This window comes from Sapajus apella, unplaced genomic scaffold (assembly GCF_009761245.1).
Source record: "Sapajus apella isolate SASKATOON/1434 unplaced genomic scaffold, GSC_monkey_1.0 scaffold71, whole genome shotgun sequence".
Lineage (NCBI taxonomy): Eukaryota > Metazoa > Chordata > Mammalia > Primates > Cebidae > Sapajus > Sapajus apella.
In genome coordinates, this window is record NW_022437011.1 from 2159204 (window position 1) to 2176191 (window position 16988).

Consider the following 16988-nt stretch of genomic DNA (forward strand, 5'->3'; position numbering starts at 1 on the left):
CTTGGAGCGTGGGCCGCGACTCTCACGGATCCGGTTCCGCCCTCCCTCTGGCTGCCGATCCTCCGGAGCGAGCACCCGAGATCCCTTTCCCAGAGTGCTCTGCGCCGTGAAGAAGCGGCTCCCGGGGACTGGGGGCATTTTGTGTTGGCTGGAGCTGGAGTAACAAGATGGCGTCGTCGGCGGAGTGACAGGGGTCCCTCCGGGCCGGAGCCAGCGGCAGTGCTGGCAGTGCTATAGCCGCCCTAGCTCACCGCGCCCCTTTTCCTGCCCGCGACGTCGCCGCTCAAGCGAGGCATCGGCGGCCGCCGAGAAACAAGTGGCCCAGCCTGGTAGCCGCGAGAAGCCCTTCACAAACTGCGGCCTGGCAAAAAGAAACCTGACTGAGCGGCGGTGATCAGGTTCCCCTCGGCTGATTCTGGGCCCCGAACGCCGGTAGAGGCCTCTGTGTTCCGTATCCTGCCGCCTTCCTCCGTAGCCTTGCCCGGTGGAGGAGCTCGAGAGGTCTCCGTCTTCCCCTCAGAGGTGTCGGGGCTTGGCCCCAGCCTCCATCTTCGTCTCTCAGGATGGCGAGCAGCAGCGGCTCCAAGGCCGAATTCATTGTCGGAGGGAAATACAAACTGGTACGGAAGATCGGGTCTGGCTCCTTCGGGGACATCTATCTGGCGATCAACATCACCAATGGCGAGGTAATCACCTGGGATAGGGTTCACGATAACGTTGGGCATTTCCCCATCCCCCGCCCCCACCAACGCGCACCCCTAAAGTGCTCGGGCCTCTCCCCACCGCACGCACTCGTCAGGGAGTCCAGAGAGCTAGTTTTCCTGGCTTTTGAACCTCCCCCCCGCTCACTTTCCCTAAAAGGATCAAGAACCCGATAGAAAGGTTGGGGAAGGTTCCCAGCTTGTTAAACACGTCCCATAAATGTCCCTTAGTCGAACCGTTTCGACTAACCGTTTTTTTAACCGTTTTTTAAGGTGGAAAGGGCAAAATCCTATTTCTGTGATTCCCATGCTATTATTTTATTTTTAATTCTGCTGGCCTCTTACTCCAATTAGAACAGTTTCCGATCGCCTAGTTCCTTAAAAACCTCTCATTATGTTCAGAGGTTGCCTCTTTTTTTCTGGATGAATCATTTTCCTGCACTTTAGAGGAGGTACGGATTTCGTCACTGCCCCCAGAAGAGGCCTTTGAGGCTAGTTGCCTCGTTTTATAGTTACAGAGAGCTTTCTCTTTCCAGTCTTTCGCTTTTTCTCTGTAGTCGCGACTTGGAGTTTTGCTAATGTCTCTCCCTCCTTTCCTAAGTGACATTGAATCCGTAGGGATGTTGATGCCATCATCCCTCTTTCCCCTGCAGGAAGTGGCAGTGAAGCTAGAATCTCAGAAGGCCAGGCATCCCCAGTTGCTGTACGAGAGCAAGCTCTATAAGATTCTTCAAGGTGGGGTTGGCATCCCCCACATACGGTAAGAACCCTGTGCATATAGGCGATCCGCTGAGGGAAGCACGGAATGGGGAAGTGGGTAGAGGCAGGTAAGGAGACCAGCTGAATCCAGGTCTTGGGGTTTCAGTTACCTGGGTTCCCTACAGCAAGTGGCTTCCTGTAAGTCAGTCATCGCAATCACTAAGTAAATTTCAGTTTGCCAACTTAGTTTAAAATTTCATTGTATTACATTGTGCCCCATTTCGCTTCCGTCATTTCTCCCACCTCCCGAGGCTTTCATTTGCAGTAAAGCGTGCAGGTCATCTTTGATCCCTACGCGGAAGGTTTGGCTTCTGCCTTTTTACGGCGGCACGTCTGATGTTCTTAGGTTTGTCCTGTGAAGTGGATTCGAAGGTGCCGAAGCGACACGGCAGTGTCATTTCGGGTTGCTATTAGAGCTGGCTTGGGAAATGGCTGCTCTTTTGTTGTGTTTTTGTTCCAACATGTCTTCCTCCTCCGCTTAGAAAATGGCGGAACGACGTGACTCAACCCCATATTCCTGCCTTTTTCTCAGCTTGGGTTCACAAATTATGCTTCCTTGATACCTCCTTTAGCAGCCCCAAGTGGATTAAACCTTTGAAAAAGTCAAGAATAAAGCTGCAGGAGGCAGTGGGGTTCGAGGAAGGAAATGGCATAGTGACAATGTTTGTGATCTCTGCAGCAGATAGGATACGAAATTGTTGAATTATACTATGTAAAATCCTTTTAAAAGTGTTGATTACTCTTTCCTTTAGTGAATGGTCATGTTTGTCACATTTCAGTCGAAACTAAATTTGTATAGGTAGTGGCAAAGGCAGTTTGAGCACCACCAACTATGTTAAAATTTACTCAAATCAGTTGTATTAAAAGAAAGCTTAATCACTTAGCCACACTTTGATAAGTAATTTTAACCTGTTGAGTTTATCAGTAAATCTTAACATCAGAGAAATTGTGGCCTTTTTTGGTGTGGAATATTGGTGAGTACAAATAGTGGTAATGAGGATACAAGGTGACGAGATAGAAACGCATTGTTCTGTCAACTCTGGAGGGTTTTAGAGTAATGTTTTGACTTTGGGGATTAAAGAACCTCTTCATGGAATAGAGACTAAAATACGGTTTAAAACCCAGCTGTTTTCCCGCAGTAATTAAAAAAAAAATTTGCAAAAATTTTCAGAATAGTTGAGAATGGTATTTACTGTTTCCTGGAGCCTCTTTTTTGTTTGTTTGGTTTTGTTTTGAGATGGAGTTTTCGCTCTTGCCACCTAGGTTGGAATGCAATCACACGATCTCTGTTCACTGCAACCTGCTCCTCCCGGGTTCAAGCGATTCTTGTGCCTCAGCCTCCTGAGTAGCTGGTACTACAGGCTCGTGCCACCACGCCCAGCTAATTTTTTGTATTTCTAGTAGAGACGGGGTTTCACCATCTTAGCCAGATGGTCTCCATCTCCTGACCTCGTGATCCGCCCTCTCGGCCTCCCAAAGTGCTGGGATTACAGGTGTGAGCCACGGCGCCCGGCCTAATTTTTTTTTTTTTTTTTTTTGAGACGGAGTTTCGCTCTCGTTACCCAGGCTGGAGTACAATGGCGCAATCTCGGCTCACCGCAGTCTCCGCCTCCTGGGTTCAGGCAATTCTCCTGCCTCAGCCTCCTGAGTAGCTGGGATTACAGGCACGCGCCACCATGCCCAGCTGATTTTTTGTATTTTTAGTAGAGACGGGGTTTCACCATGTTGACCAGGATGGTCTCGATCTCTTGACCTCGTGATCCACCCGCCTCGGCCTCCCAAAGTGCTGGGATTACAGGCGTGAGCCACCGCGCCCGGCCCAATTTTTGTATTTTTAGTAGAAAAGGAGTTTCACCATGTTGGCCTCGCTGGTCTGGAACTCCTTACCTCAGGTCATTCTCCCACCTCAGCCTCCGAAAATGCTGGGATTATGGGTGTGAGCCACCAATCCTGGCTTTTTTTCTTTTGAGACTGAGTCATACTCTGTTGCCCAGGCTGGAGTGCAGTAGCACCATCTCGGCTTACTGCAGTGTTCCACCTCCCGGGTTCAAGCGATCCTCCTGCCTCAGCCTCCTAAGTATCTGGATTACAGGCCTGCGCCACCACGCCCAGCTAATTTTTGTATGTTTAGTAGAGACAAGGTTTCGCCATGTTGGCCAGAGTGTTCTTGAACTCCCGACATCAGGTGGTCTACTGGAATGGCCTCCCAGAGTGCTGGGATTATAGGCGTGAGGCACTGTGCCAGGCTTGTAGCCCCCTTTTCTATTTCAGGGTTTTTGTTTGTTTTTTTTCCAGATCTTGAATTAAGGACTGGATTGCATAGTTCTTACATGGAAACCACACAAATAAAACTATCCTTAAAAAAAGTTCCAAAGCTGTTAGTTTTTATTTTCTATTAATTTTTTTTTTTTTTTTTTTTTTTTTTTTTGATTAAGGGACAGGGTTTCATCGTATTGGTCAGGCTGGTCTTGAACTCCTGACCTCAGGTGATCTACCCACCTCAGCCTCCCAAAGTGCTGGGATTACAGGCATGAGCCACCGTGCCCAGCTTGATTTGAGGTTTTTAAATGGTTCTTGTCTTAAAAAAAAAATCCTGTGTGGGAAAATAAGGCCCCTTACACCCACTGATTGCTTTCTGTCACTAGTTTTTCCTAGAATTTCTTACAGATGGAATCATATGGTATGAGGTCATTTGTGTCTGGCACGTTTCACTTAGCATAATGTTTTTGAGATTATTCGCAAATCAGGTTAAATTTAATATATTTGAAATCATTTTCAGAAAGCATTAAGCATTGCCATTTTCAGTGCTAAACCCAAGTTAAGTACATGTCCTTTTATCTGGTAGCTTTTATTTAAGACCTGATACAGACTCATAAGGGCAATGAGTAATGTACTGAATAAGCACATGAATAAATTAACTTCTGAGCTGAATAATAATAATAGGAGCCTATTATAAGATGGTGAGTGCAAGAGAGTTCTGGTAGTTTTAAGCTGTCTGTGGTTGGGGCTAAACAGTTAACCTGGCTTTCAAATTAAGGCTTCCTGAGAGAGGAGATGGGATTTCAGGATCTGGCTCTGAGGAAGAAAGCTTGGTGAACTGGCTTGGGAAGGCATCCAAGAATAGAGTGTGGCTCCTGGGTGTAGTCTCTAAGGAGAATACAGTAATTGGATGAGGGTGTGGAAAGGGTAAATTTGCTTTAGGAGTGGTAGGGTCAGGTACACGGAAACAAAAATGGTTTGTTGGTTTTAAAGTGAAATGTGAAGACAAAGCAAAAAACCTGTGTTTCCATTGAAGCAAAAAGGATATTTATATAAACATTCTTTATTTGGATAACAGCATCTTTCCATCCCCTTCATTTTGTTTGCCACTATTTCTATATCACCCATACGTGATACATACTTAATAAATATTTACTTGGTAAGTATTGAATTAAGTTGATTGTTTACTCTTAGCTAGATAAAAGTTATGTATTATCCATTGTTTTAGAAGTATTGTCACTAATTTAAAATTTAGATTTTGCTGCCTTTACCCTTCATATACAAATTTGTTCAATCCCTTCCCTATGTTTTCTGTTACAAAACTCTCTGTAGGATTTGCTTTGCTTTTTTTATTTTTTTGAGACAGTGTTTCACTCTTGTCATCCAGGCTAGAGTGCAATGGTGCAATCTCAGCACACCGCAATCTCTGCCTCCTGGGTTCAAGTAATTCTCCTGCCTCAGTCCCCCAAGTAGCTGGAATTACAGACATGTGCCACCACGTCTGGCTAATTTTGTATTTTTTTAGTAGGGACAGGGTTTCTCCATGTTGGTCAGGCTGGTCTCAAACTCCCAACCTCAGGTGATCCTCCCGTCTAGGCCTCCCAAAGTGCTGGGATTACAGGCATGAGCCACTGTGCCCGGCCGATTTGCTTTGCTTTTAAGATACTTTGGTATGTCTTACAACAGAGACTAAAAATTACCTGGGCTGTACAGATGACCTGCTTAATCAGGTCCTTCCTGTGTAATTTGAGAGACCTATTGTTAAGAAGCATAGCATCCAGAGAAAAGAGCCAGCATAAGCCAGGCACAGTGGCTCACGCCTGTAATCCTAGCACTTTGGGAGGCAGAGGCGGGCAGATTGCCTGAGCTCAGGATTGTTCTGAGACCAGCCTGGGCAACACGTTGAAAACCCTTCTCTACTAAAATGCAAAAAAAAAAAAAATTAGCCATGCATGGCTGTGTGCCTCTGTTGTCCCATCTACTCAGGAGGCTGAGGCAGGAGAATTGCCTGAATCCAGGAGGTGGAGGTTGCAGTGAGCCAGGATTGCACCACTGCACTCCAGCCTGGGCGACAGAACAAGACTCCATCTCAAGAAAAAAAAAAAAGAGCAAGGATGAGAGAATGACATCCATTCTCTTGATATTTTAAAAAATGAAGCTTCTGATTCTAGGCGCTTCAGGAGCTGAGGCTTAAGGTGCCAGCATGGCCAAGTCCAAGAACCACACCACACACAACCAGTCCTGAAAATGGCACAGAAGTGGTGAACTCCAAGTTCCTGAGTAACATACACTTTGTCAAAGAAGCTCAACAAGAAGGGCCTAAAGAAGATACAGGGCAACAATTCCAAGGCCATGATTGCACGTGCCGAGGCTTTTAAGGCCTTCGTAAAGCCCAAGGAGGTTAAGCCCAAAGGGTGTCAGCCACAAGGTCGATCCACTTGCCTACACTGCCCACCCTAAGCTTGGGAAGCATACTCGTGCCCGCATTGCCAAGGGGCTCAGGCTGTGCCGGCCAAAGGCCAAGGATCAAATCGAGGCCCAGGCTGCAGCTCCAGCTTCAATTCCAGCTCAGGCTCTAAAAGGTACCCAGGGCCTTCTCTGTAAAAGCAACAGGGTAGATATCTCTGTCTACCAGTGTGAGGACAGAAGGACTGGTGGGACCCCTCTGGACTGCTGCCTGCATGGGGCTGGGGTTCTCTTGTGCTGTTTATACAAATAAACCTGAGGCAGGAGAAAAAAAGAAATCCTTAGACCTTGTGAACTGATGCGTGAGAGCTCACTTAAAATTATAGTTGACCCTTGAACAATGCTGGGGTTAGGGGCACTGAACCCCAACCCACCCACACTGTGCCCCACAGTCAGGAATTCAACTGTAACTTTTTTTGAGATGGAGTCTCGTTCTTGTTGCCCAGACTGGAGCGCAGTGGCCTGATCTTGGCTCACTGCAACCTCCACCTCCCAGATTCAAGTGATTCCCCTGCCTCAGCCTCCTGAGTAGTTGGGATTACAGGCATGCCACCATGCCCAGCTAATTTTTGTATTTTTGGTAGAGACAGGGTTTCACCATCATGACCAGGCTGGTCTCGAACTCCTGACCTCAGGTAAGCCCCCCACCTCGGCCTCCCAAAGTGCTGGGATTATAGGCATGGATCGCTGCGCCCAGCCCCAATTATAACTTTTGACTCCCCAAAAACTTACTAATAATCTGTTCACTAGAAGCTTTACTAGTAACATGAGTGGTCAGTAATGTGTGTGTGTGTGTGTGTGTGTGTGTGTGTGTGTGTGTGTGTGTAAAGCTCTTCATCCTTATCATCCTCACTTTGGGCTGAGGAGGAAGAAGAGCTGTTGGTCTTGTTTGGGTAGCAGGGGCAGAACAAAACCTTTGTATGAGTAGACCTGTGTATCTCAAGCCTCTCTTGTTCAAGGGTCAGCTGTATTGGGTTTGTGTTACAACCTTTTTTTGTGTGCTCCATTCTAAATTGAAAATATGTTCTCCAGAGGAAAAATTTTATTATTATTCTTACAGAGATGGGCTCTTGCTGTATTGCCCAGGCTGGTCTTGCTCTCCTGAGCTCGAGTGATCCTCCCGCCTCAGCCTCCCAAAGCACTGAAATTATAGGCATCAGCAACAACCCAAGAAACAATTATGACATGCCGAAAAGTTCTTAACTAGCTAGGTGTTGGAGGTTTGAGCTCTAGGTTTGCTATGTGGTATTGACTGGGTGATCTACAAACAGTCAGTTCCTTAATCTCTATGAGCCCATCTGTTTCCTCATTTAGAAAATAAAAGGGTTGTTTGGAAAGGAGAGTGCTGAACAGAACGATTTAGGACTGCCTACCCTTCTTTTGCCAGCTAACTACTCATTTCCATTTGATTTTGCATGCTGAGCTTTTGGGTAGGATTTTGTTTGAACAAGGGTTCTCTATTTAAAAGTGTCACTGGCCTCATTGATGCTAAGGCCTTTTAGTTCTGGAATTTTAAGACCTGTTTTCAGAGGATAGTAGCTAGAAAGAGAGCATACCAGCAGTTTGATACTGTGTCTACTACTTGCCTCCCTTTCTTTTTCCTGTTTTTCTTTCATCTTTTATTATTTTTATTTATTTGTTTATTTATTTATTTTTAGTGGCAGGGTCTTGCTCTGTCACCTAGGCTGGAGTGCAGTGGCTATTCAGAAGCATGATAATAGCATATTACCGCCTCAAACTACTGGACTCAAATGATCCTCCTGCCTCAGCCTCCTGAGTAGCTGGGACTGCAGATAGTGCCGTATCTCCCAGCTGCCTAGTGTTTTTTAATCACTATTTTTGCCCTCTGTTACTGAAAGTCAAATGTTCTGGAACATACTTATAAAGCACTAGTTAATCCTTACTCTTCACTTTTAAAAGCAGCTTAGTCTTATCTTTGTCACTGAGCATATATCCTGTAAATAATGTAATGGCTATTATCAGAGAATGAAGTTGATACTGCATCAGCTATGTCTTCATCAAGATACATTACCGTGTCCATGCTTACCTTGAACTTGAAAAAAAAAAAAAAAGCAGAAAAAGATGTATCATAGATGACAAGAAGTAAGCTTTTTAACTGGAAGTAAAACTAAATTCATGCTATACTAGAGCTGCTTTATACTGGCTTGTGAGATAATGTAATAATGCTAGGTAGCATTTTAAGCTGGACAAAATGTAAGAGATGTATATAGCTCTTTTTCTTTCTTTTTTTTTTTTTTTCTTATAAAATGGGGTTTCACCACATTGGTCAGGCTGGTCTTGAACTCCCAACCTCAGGTGATCCTCCCTCCTTGGCCTCCAAAGTACTTGGATTACAGGCGTAAGCCACCACGCCCGGCCAAGGTGTATATAGCTGTATTCCTACTAATACAAATTAGACTGTTGAATGTCAGGGGAGTTACTAGAGTCTCTTAACTTCCAACTCTCTTGAGAATCATTATCACCCTTATGTCAAGGTCAAATCATGTTTGCTTACACACTCCACATTGTTCTATTTGATGCTGGAGAGCCATACTGTGCTTCTTCACTTGTTGGCATTTCACCTCATAGAGAAGCTGAAGAGCTCTTAGAGAAATACAGGTAACCTATTTGTATAGAATTAGATGCTTATAATTCAGGGTGTGCTTACTCTCCCTTTTGAATCTGTGGATTGCAGGATAAAAACTTGTTAGAAATGATTAATTTGTGGCTGGGAGCGGTGGCTCATACCTGTAATTCCAGCACTTTGAGAGGCCGGCGTGGGTGGACCACGAGATCAGGAGCTCGAGACCAGCCCGGCCAAGATGGTGAAACCCCATCTCTACTAAAAATACAAAAATTAGCGGGGCGTGGGTAACAGGGCGAGACTCTTGTCTCCACAAAAAGAAAAAAAAATTATCAATTTGTATCTTAATTTGGAGTAAATACTTGAACTCACGTGAAGTATGTGGGTTATTTTTTGGCTTTAGTCAGTGGTCCTCAGCCATTTTGGCACTAGGGACAGGTTTTGTGGAAGACAATTTTTCCACAGACTGGAGCTAGTAGTGGGTGTTGTGGGGGTGGGAATGGTTTTGAGATGATTCAAGTGCATTTATTGTGTACTTTTATTTCTATTGTTATTACATTGTAACATAATGAAATAATTGTACAACTCACCTTAATGTAGAATCAGTTGGAGCCCTTGGCTTTCTTTTCTGCAACTAGATGGTTCCATCTGGGGGTCATGGGAGATAGTAACAGATTATTAGGCATTAGATTCTCATAAGGAAGGCACAACCTAGATCCCTCTGTGCACGCAGTTCACAACAGAGTTTGCACTCCTGTGAGAATCTAATTCTGCTGCTGCTCTGACAGGAGGCTGAGCTCAGGCAGTAATGCCAGTGTTGGGGAGTGGCTGTAAATACAGACCAAACTTCACTTAGCTTCCATAGTGGTTACCGGTCAGTGATCCAGGGATCAGGGACCCTTGGTCATTTCTGGAGCTAGATCTTTTTTTTTTTTTTTTTTTTTTTTTGAGACAGAGACCAAATCAAAAACTGGGTTGACCAGTATTAACATAGCATGAACTAATGCATGTTTTAGTGGGATTTTTTTTTCTTTTTTTTGAGACAGTCTTGCTCTGCCGCACAGGCCAGAGTTCAGTGGTGTGATCTCAGTTTGACAAATTCATATGTTGGTGTAACCTACATCCCTATAGGACTATTTGATTTTTTTCTTTGTACACATACATTGCTACTCCTTGGTAAGTTCTATTATGTGACAGCGTTAGTTTTATTTATTTACTTAAGTGTGTCTTTTGGATGACAGCTAAGCATTATTTTTCTTCCCAGCCCCCAATTAAACATTATTTTGATGTTGGTTTGCTCATATACAAGACTATAGGATTTATCTGACAAAATTACCAGATGGTGGTTGTCTTGGGGGAGATGCTAGTGAATATGGTATTCAGTGGCAATTTATATCTTTACCTTATTATCCTCCTTTGAAGAACTAGAATAGTGCCTTTTTCTTGTATGTGTGTGATCAGTGGGGTGTGTTATGGCTCTTTTAATGGGGATTTTGGAAGTGCTATACAAAAAGGTTTAGCTGAAGAGAGTACATTCCTATCCTCAACATAAAGGGAAATGGAAAGAGCATTATATTATGAGTCAGGGTTCTGTGATGCTGTCTAGATTTGAACCTATTAATAGAGTGAATTCTATAATTTGTAAAGTCAGTTTTTACTTACAAAAGGGCTTTCGAAAGCCCAACTGGGGCTTAAAACTTTTAATGCGTAGTATAAATTGATGGAATAATCAATAGGACAAAAGATGCCTCTTGTTCTCTGATGTAATGATCTGTTCTAACTTTAAGGTATAATTGCCTTTTATTTATTTGTAATGTTGATAAGTACTTTTGAAATAAGGAAATAACTGGTTGAATTCAGTGTGACTAAACATTCATTCTTTTTTCCCCTCTGGATGCAAGAAAAAGAGGCCAATATTATCCAGGCATTCCGCATGGTCTCATTTAATCATTACAACAATCCTGTAAGTTGGTGTTTTATATCAGGTACATGAGTCAAAGTGGTTAATTTGTCTAGAGTCACACAACTAATATGTGATTTGTACAAGTCCTACTGCATCTTTCAGCTCTACCAGTGGTTCTCAAATTTTGCTGCAGATTGGAGTCAAATGGAGAACTTAAAAAAGTCACCTAATCCCTACCCTTAAGTATTTTGATTTAGTTAAGTTGGCATATGACCTAGGTATCATGATTTTTTTTTTTTTATGGGGTTTTGTGAGTTGCTCATCTTTTTTTTCCCCCATTTATTTATTTTATTGCATTTTAGCTTTTGGGGTACATGTGAAGAACATGCAAAATTGTTGCATAGGTACATACGTGGCAGTGTGATTTGCTGCCTTCCTCCCCATCACCTACATCTGGCATCCCTCCCCTTGCTATCTCTCCCCAGCTCCCCACCCCCCACCATCCCTCCCCTATTTCCCCCCAACTGACCCCAGTGTGTAGTGCTCCCTTCCCTGTGTCCATGTGTTCTCATTGTTCAACACCCGCCTGTGAGTGAGAACATGCGGTGTTTGATCTTCTGCTCTTCTGTCAGTTTGCTGAGAATGATGGTTTCCAGGTTCATCCATGTCCCTACAAAGGACCCAAACTCATCGTTTTTGATGGCTGCATAATATTCCATGGTGTATCACGATTTTTAAAAGCTCCCCAGGTAATTCTGATACGTAGCAAAGTTCAGGAACCACTGTATTGTACTATATTTTGGGTCTTAATAATTGTTGTTTTGCTACTTGCCCCCATCAACACCCATCTTTTACAAGAACTACAACCTAATCAGGCTGTGTTCTTTTTTTTTTTCTTTTCTTTTCTGAGAAGGAGATTTGCTCTTCTTGCCCAGGCTGGAGTGCAATGGCGCCATCTTGGCTCACTGCAAACTCCACCTCCTGAGTTCAAACTGATTCTCCTGTCTCTCCTGAGTAGCTGGGATTACAGGCATGCAACACCACACCTGGCTAATTTTTGTATTTTTAGTAGAGACAGGGTTTCTCCATGTTAGTCAGGCTGGTCTTGAACTCCTGACCTCGGGTGATCTGCCCTCCTTGGCCTCCCAATGTGCTAAGATTGCAGGCATGGGCCACTGTGTTCAGCCTCTTTCTTTTTTTTTGTTTTTTAAAAGTCAATTGCTTGCCTTGCCGCCAAGGCCTGGAGTACAGTGTCTCAGTCATAGCTTACTGCAGGCTTGAACTCCTGGGCTCCAGTGATTTCCCCATCTTAGCCTCCTAAGTAGCTTAGCCTATAGGCATGGACCACCACACTTGGCTAATTTTTATTTTTATTTTTATTTTATTATTATTTATTTATTTATTTTTTGAGACAGAGTTTCACTCTTGTTACCCAGGCTGGAGTGCAATGGCGCGATCTTGGCTCACCGCAACCTCTGCCTCCTGGGTTCAGGCAATTCTCCTGCCTCAGCCTCTTCAGTAGCTGGGATTACAGGCACGCGCCACCATGCCCAGCTAATGTTTTGTATTTTTAGTAGAGATGGGGTTTCACCATGTTGATCAGGATGGTCTCGATCTCTTGACCTCATGATCGACCCACCTCAGCCTCCCAAAGTGCTGGGATTACAGGCTTAAGCCACCGTGCCTGGCAGTTTATTAATTTTTTTTTTATCTTGAGTGTAACTGATTTGTTTTTGATATATTTTTGTTTTTTATTTTCTTCTCTTTTTCTTTTTGTTTTTTAGAGATAGTCTCACTGTGTTGTCCAGGCGGTAAGGCTGTATCCATCCTCCCTCCTTCCCTTCCTCCTTCCTTCCTTCACTTCCGTCAGTCCGCCCGTCCTGCTCTGTCACCAGGCTGGAGTGCAGTGACACGATCTCCACTCACTGCAACCTCTGCCTTCCGGGTTCAAGTGATTCTCCTGCCTCAGCCTCCTGAGTAGATGGGACTACAGGTGTGTGCCACCACATGCAGCTAATTTTTGTATTTTTTAGTAGGGACGCGGTTTCACTGTGTTGGCCAAGATGGTCTCAATTTCTTGACCTTGTGATCTGCCTCCCTTGGCCTCCCAAAGTGCTGGGATTACAGGCGTGAGCCACCACGCCCAGCCTTGTATATTCTTTTTTTTCCCTCCCCCACCTTTTCTGTATTCTTAATTTATATATTTCTTCCTAGAATTAGGAGGTTCATTCAGGAAATCCTATAAAGCCATCAGGGTACTGGAAAGTGCACTATAATCCCATATAATCAAATGCTTTGATTTCTGGGAAGTACCTAAAATCCATATGTGAAACCATTTACCTCTTCACATGTTTCAGATGCATTCCTACAAGAATGCATTCTAGAAACTCCTTGAGGGAGAGAACTGTCTTACTCATAGAAGTATCTTTTGTGTTTCTTATTGTGCTGAGTATAATAATGAAATTCTGCTTTTATTACATGCTTATATACACTCACTTTTCTTTTTTTGAGATAGAGTCCTGGCTCTGTCACCCCAGCTGGAGTGCAGTGGTACAATTTCAACTCGATGAATGCAACTTTCGCCTCCTGGGCTCAAGCGATTCTCCGGCCTCAGCTTCCTGAGTATATACACCACCACACCCAGCTAATTTTTTTATTTTTAGCAGAGACGGGGTTTCACCACGTTGGTCAGGCTGGTCTCGAACTCCTGACCTGATGATCTGCCTGCCTTGGTCTCCCAAAGTGCTGGGATTACAGGCGTGAGCCACCACACCAGCCTATTTGCTTTTTTTTGTTTGTTTGTTTTTGAGACGGAGTTTTGCTCTTGTTACCCAGGCTGGAGTATCTTGGTGTGATCTTGACTCACCGCAACCTCTGCGTCTTGGACTCAAGAGATTCTCCTGCCGAAGCCTCCCAAATAGCTGGGATTACAGGCATGTGCCACCACGCCTGGCTAATTTTTTATTTTTAGTAGAGATAGGGTTTCTCCATGTTGGGTCAGGCTGATCTCAAACTCCTGACCTCAGGTGATCTGCCTGCCTCAACCTCCGAAAGTACTGGGATTATAGGTGTGAGCTACCACACCTGTCCTACATTTACTTTTAAAATGGAACTCTGTCATTTTGAGAATTAGATTCTCAAAGATTGTCAAAGATAATGGCTACTTTTCATTTTTACTGAATTTTTGAAATACCTAATGCATATGTAGCTCCTTTCCTCAGTTCGCAGTTGGTAAATATTGGAAATATTTACCAATTCCGTGGTACTTACTGTTTCTTAAATATTCCACTGAACCCATTAGCTGACTGCCAGTTTACAAACGGAAACGTGGCTGTACTAGCTTTGAGTGCTGGTGTAAAGATGCCACTCTGTCATTAAAAGCTAATGTGTGCTGGGTGCGATGGCTCCCACCTGTAATCCCAGCACTTTGGGACCCGAGGCGGGCGGATCACCTGAGGTCGGGAATTCCAGACCAGCATGCCCAACATGAAGAAACCTCATCTCTACTAAAAATACAAAATTAGCCAGGTGTGGTGGCACATGCCTGTAATCCCAGCTACTCCGGGAAGCTGAGGCAGGAGAATCGCTTGAACCCAGGAGGTGGAGGTTGTGGTGAGCTGAGATGGCACCATTGCACTCCAGCCTGGGCAACAAGAGTGACACTCCACCTCAAAATAAGTAAATAAATAAAGCTAATGTGCATTAACTTTACAGTAAATATGTATTAATACTATGCTGGTTGTTCAGCAACTTAAGTATCTGTTAGCATCTATTAGTGATGTCAAGCATTTGGATTTTCTTTTTGTTCTAGTTCAGCAACAAAAGTTGCTGCTTTTTTAAACATTGGGTTTCACCATGATGGCCAGGCTGGTTTTGAACTCCTGATCCCAGGTGATCCAAAGTGCTAGGATTATAGGCGTGAGCCACCGCGCCCAGCCAGGAAGTTGCTTCTTACATAGCAACTTTTTTTTGTTGTTTTTTTGAGACGGAGTTTCGCTCTTGTTACCCAGGCTGGAGTGCAATGGCGCGATCTCGGCTCACCACAACCTCCGCCTCCTGGGGTCAGGCAATTCTCCTGCCTCAGCCTCCTGAGTAGCTGGGATTACAGGCACACGCCACCATGCCCAGCTAATTTTTTGTATTTTTAGTAGAGACGGGGTTTCACCACGTAGACCAGGATGGTCTCGATCTCTTGCCCTCGTGAGCCACCACGCCCGGCCTCATAGCAACTTTTATACTGAAGAAATATTTTTTTACTTTTATTTTTTTTTTGAGACAGAATTTCGCTCCTGTTGCCCAGGCTGGAGTGCAATGGCGAGATCTTGGCTCGCTGCAACCTCCACCTCCGAAGTTCAAGCAATTCTCCTGCCTCAGCCTCCTGAGTAGCTGGGATAACAGGCATGCACCACCACACCTGGCTAATTTTTTTGTGTTTTTAGTAGAGATGGGGGTTCTCCATGTTGGTCAGCCTGGTCGTGAACTCCTGACCTCAGGTGATCGCCCACCTTGGCCTCCGGAAGTGCTGGGATTACAGGCATGAGCCATTGCACCTGGCCTGAAGAAAAATTTTTTTCTTTTTAAGGGAGAAAAGATGGTGACAGTGGCCAAAGCATACATAGTATACATCATCCATGTTTCATTTGTGCCATCACTAAGTGTATAGCACAGAGGTTTGCGTATGAACCTTCTGAAATTGAGATTGTCCTATATTTTGCCTCACCTGGAAGCTGCTCTAAGTACTACACTTAGCTGTTACATTTCCCAATACTGCCAGATCATTCTGTCCTAATGGTGGCTTTTGTGGAAAGGGGAGTGAAATTTTTGTATATTTTAAGGTCTACATTTTTGTAAGTCTTGTTACATTAGGGATGTCTAATACATTGTCCTTGGAAACAGTGGAAATAATGATTTTTTTTTTCTTTTTTCTTTTTTTGAGACAGAGTCTTGTTCTGTTGCCAGGCTGTAGGGCAGTGCCCCAATCTAGGCTCACTGCCACCTTTGCCTCCCGGGTTCAAGCAATTCTCTTGCCTCAGCCTCTCGAGTAGCTGGGACTACAGGTGCACGTCACCATGCCCAGCTCATTTTTGTATTTTTTATTAGAGACAGGGTTTCACCATGTTGGCCAGGATGGTCTCGATATCTTGACCTTGTGGTCCACCTGCCTTGGTCTCCCAAAGCGCTGAGATTACATGCCTGGCCATGAAATTCTTCAAATTACAGTGGATATCATTTTAATGGAATATTATTCTTTCTATTTTCCATTTCTTTACTTTGCTCTTCACTGGCGGTTTTTGTTGTTATTGGTGGTGGTATTTGTTTGTTTTTTTGAGATAGAGCTTCACTATTACCCAGTCTGGAGTGAAGTGGCATGATCTTGACTAACTGCAACCTCTGCTTGATTCTCGTGCCTCAGCCTCCTGAGTAGCTGGGACTACAGGGGTGCGCCAACACACCTGACATTTTTGTGTTTTTGATAGACATGGGATTTTGCCATGCTGGCCAGGCTGGTCTTGAACTCCTGGTCTCAAGTGATCCACCCGGCTCGGCCTCTCAAAGTGCTGGGATTACAGGTGTGAGCCACCGTGCCCAGCTGTTCTTCATTGTTTATTTAGGCTGGGCTTGGTTTTGTGTTTGGCTGTTTGCCCTTTATTGAAATTATAACCACCAAGCTCTTCTTACAGAAATCCTAGTGTACCCAGTTTTGAACCTCTGTAATATTATATATTTTATATTTCTCTTAGAGAAAGGAGTGTTGTTAGTTTCTACTCTGCAAGTGAAAGCTCTGATAGTTTGAGACTGTCTTGGTGAACTTAACATACAACACCTCGTGCAGTACCTTGTGGAGAAGAACAAGCATTTCTTTCATTCAGTTGACATTTACATGAGGGTACGTACCCGTTGCCAGACACAGTTTAAAAAACTGGGGACAGTTTATTCGTCAATGATTTCGTGAGACTTGCTTTTTTTTTTTTTTTTTTTTTGAGCATCTGCTGTGAGCCTGGCATATAATTATGAGTTTGTCTTCTGCTGAAAATTAGGAGGAAAGATGTCTAAATGTCAAACTATGTGAGGACGTGAATGTTTATTTAAGAGGGTAGTGTATTGAGCATGAGCCCCAAACAGTACACCCGAAACATTTAGAGATTGCCTTGGTTAGTTGCAACAGTACGACCCCGTGAAGACTATTCATGTGAATCCTGCTAAGTCAGCATTTTTCCAGTCTCCACTGTGTGTAATTACCACCTATTGAGTTTGTTAAAAATGCCAGGTTACCTTTCCCTACCAACAGGTTTTTGTTTGACCAGTTCTAGAGTTG

General features: G+C 44.1%; 1 protein-coding gene across 6 annotated transcripts in view; it reads left to right on the forward strand.

The window, feature by feature from the left end:
- The window catches only part of CSNK1A1 (casein kinase 1 alpha 1), a 60455-nt gene continuing 43467 nt past the window's right edge, over positions 1-16988 (forward strand). For all 6 annotated transcript variants that reach the window (XM_032250261.1, XM_032250263.1, XM_032250264.1 and 3 more), the window contains exons 1-2: positions 1-686; positions 1355-1461. In XM_032250261.1, coding sequence (XP_032106152.1) covers positions 564-686; positions 1355-1461 — 230 coding nt within the window. In that variant the 5' untranslated portion in view covers positions 1-563. The remainder of the gene's footprint in view (positions 687-1354; positions 1462-16988) is intronic.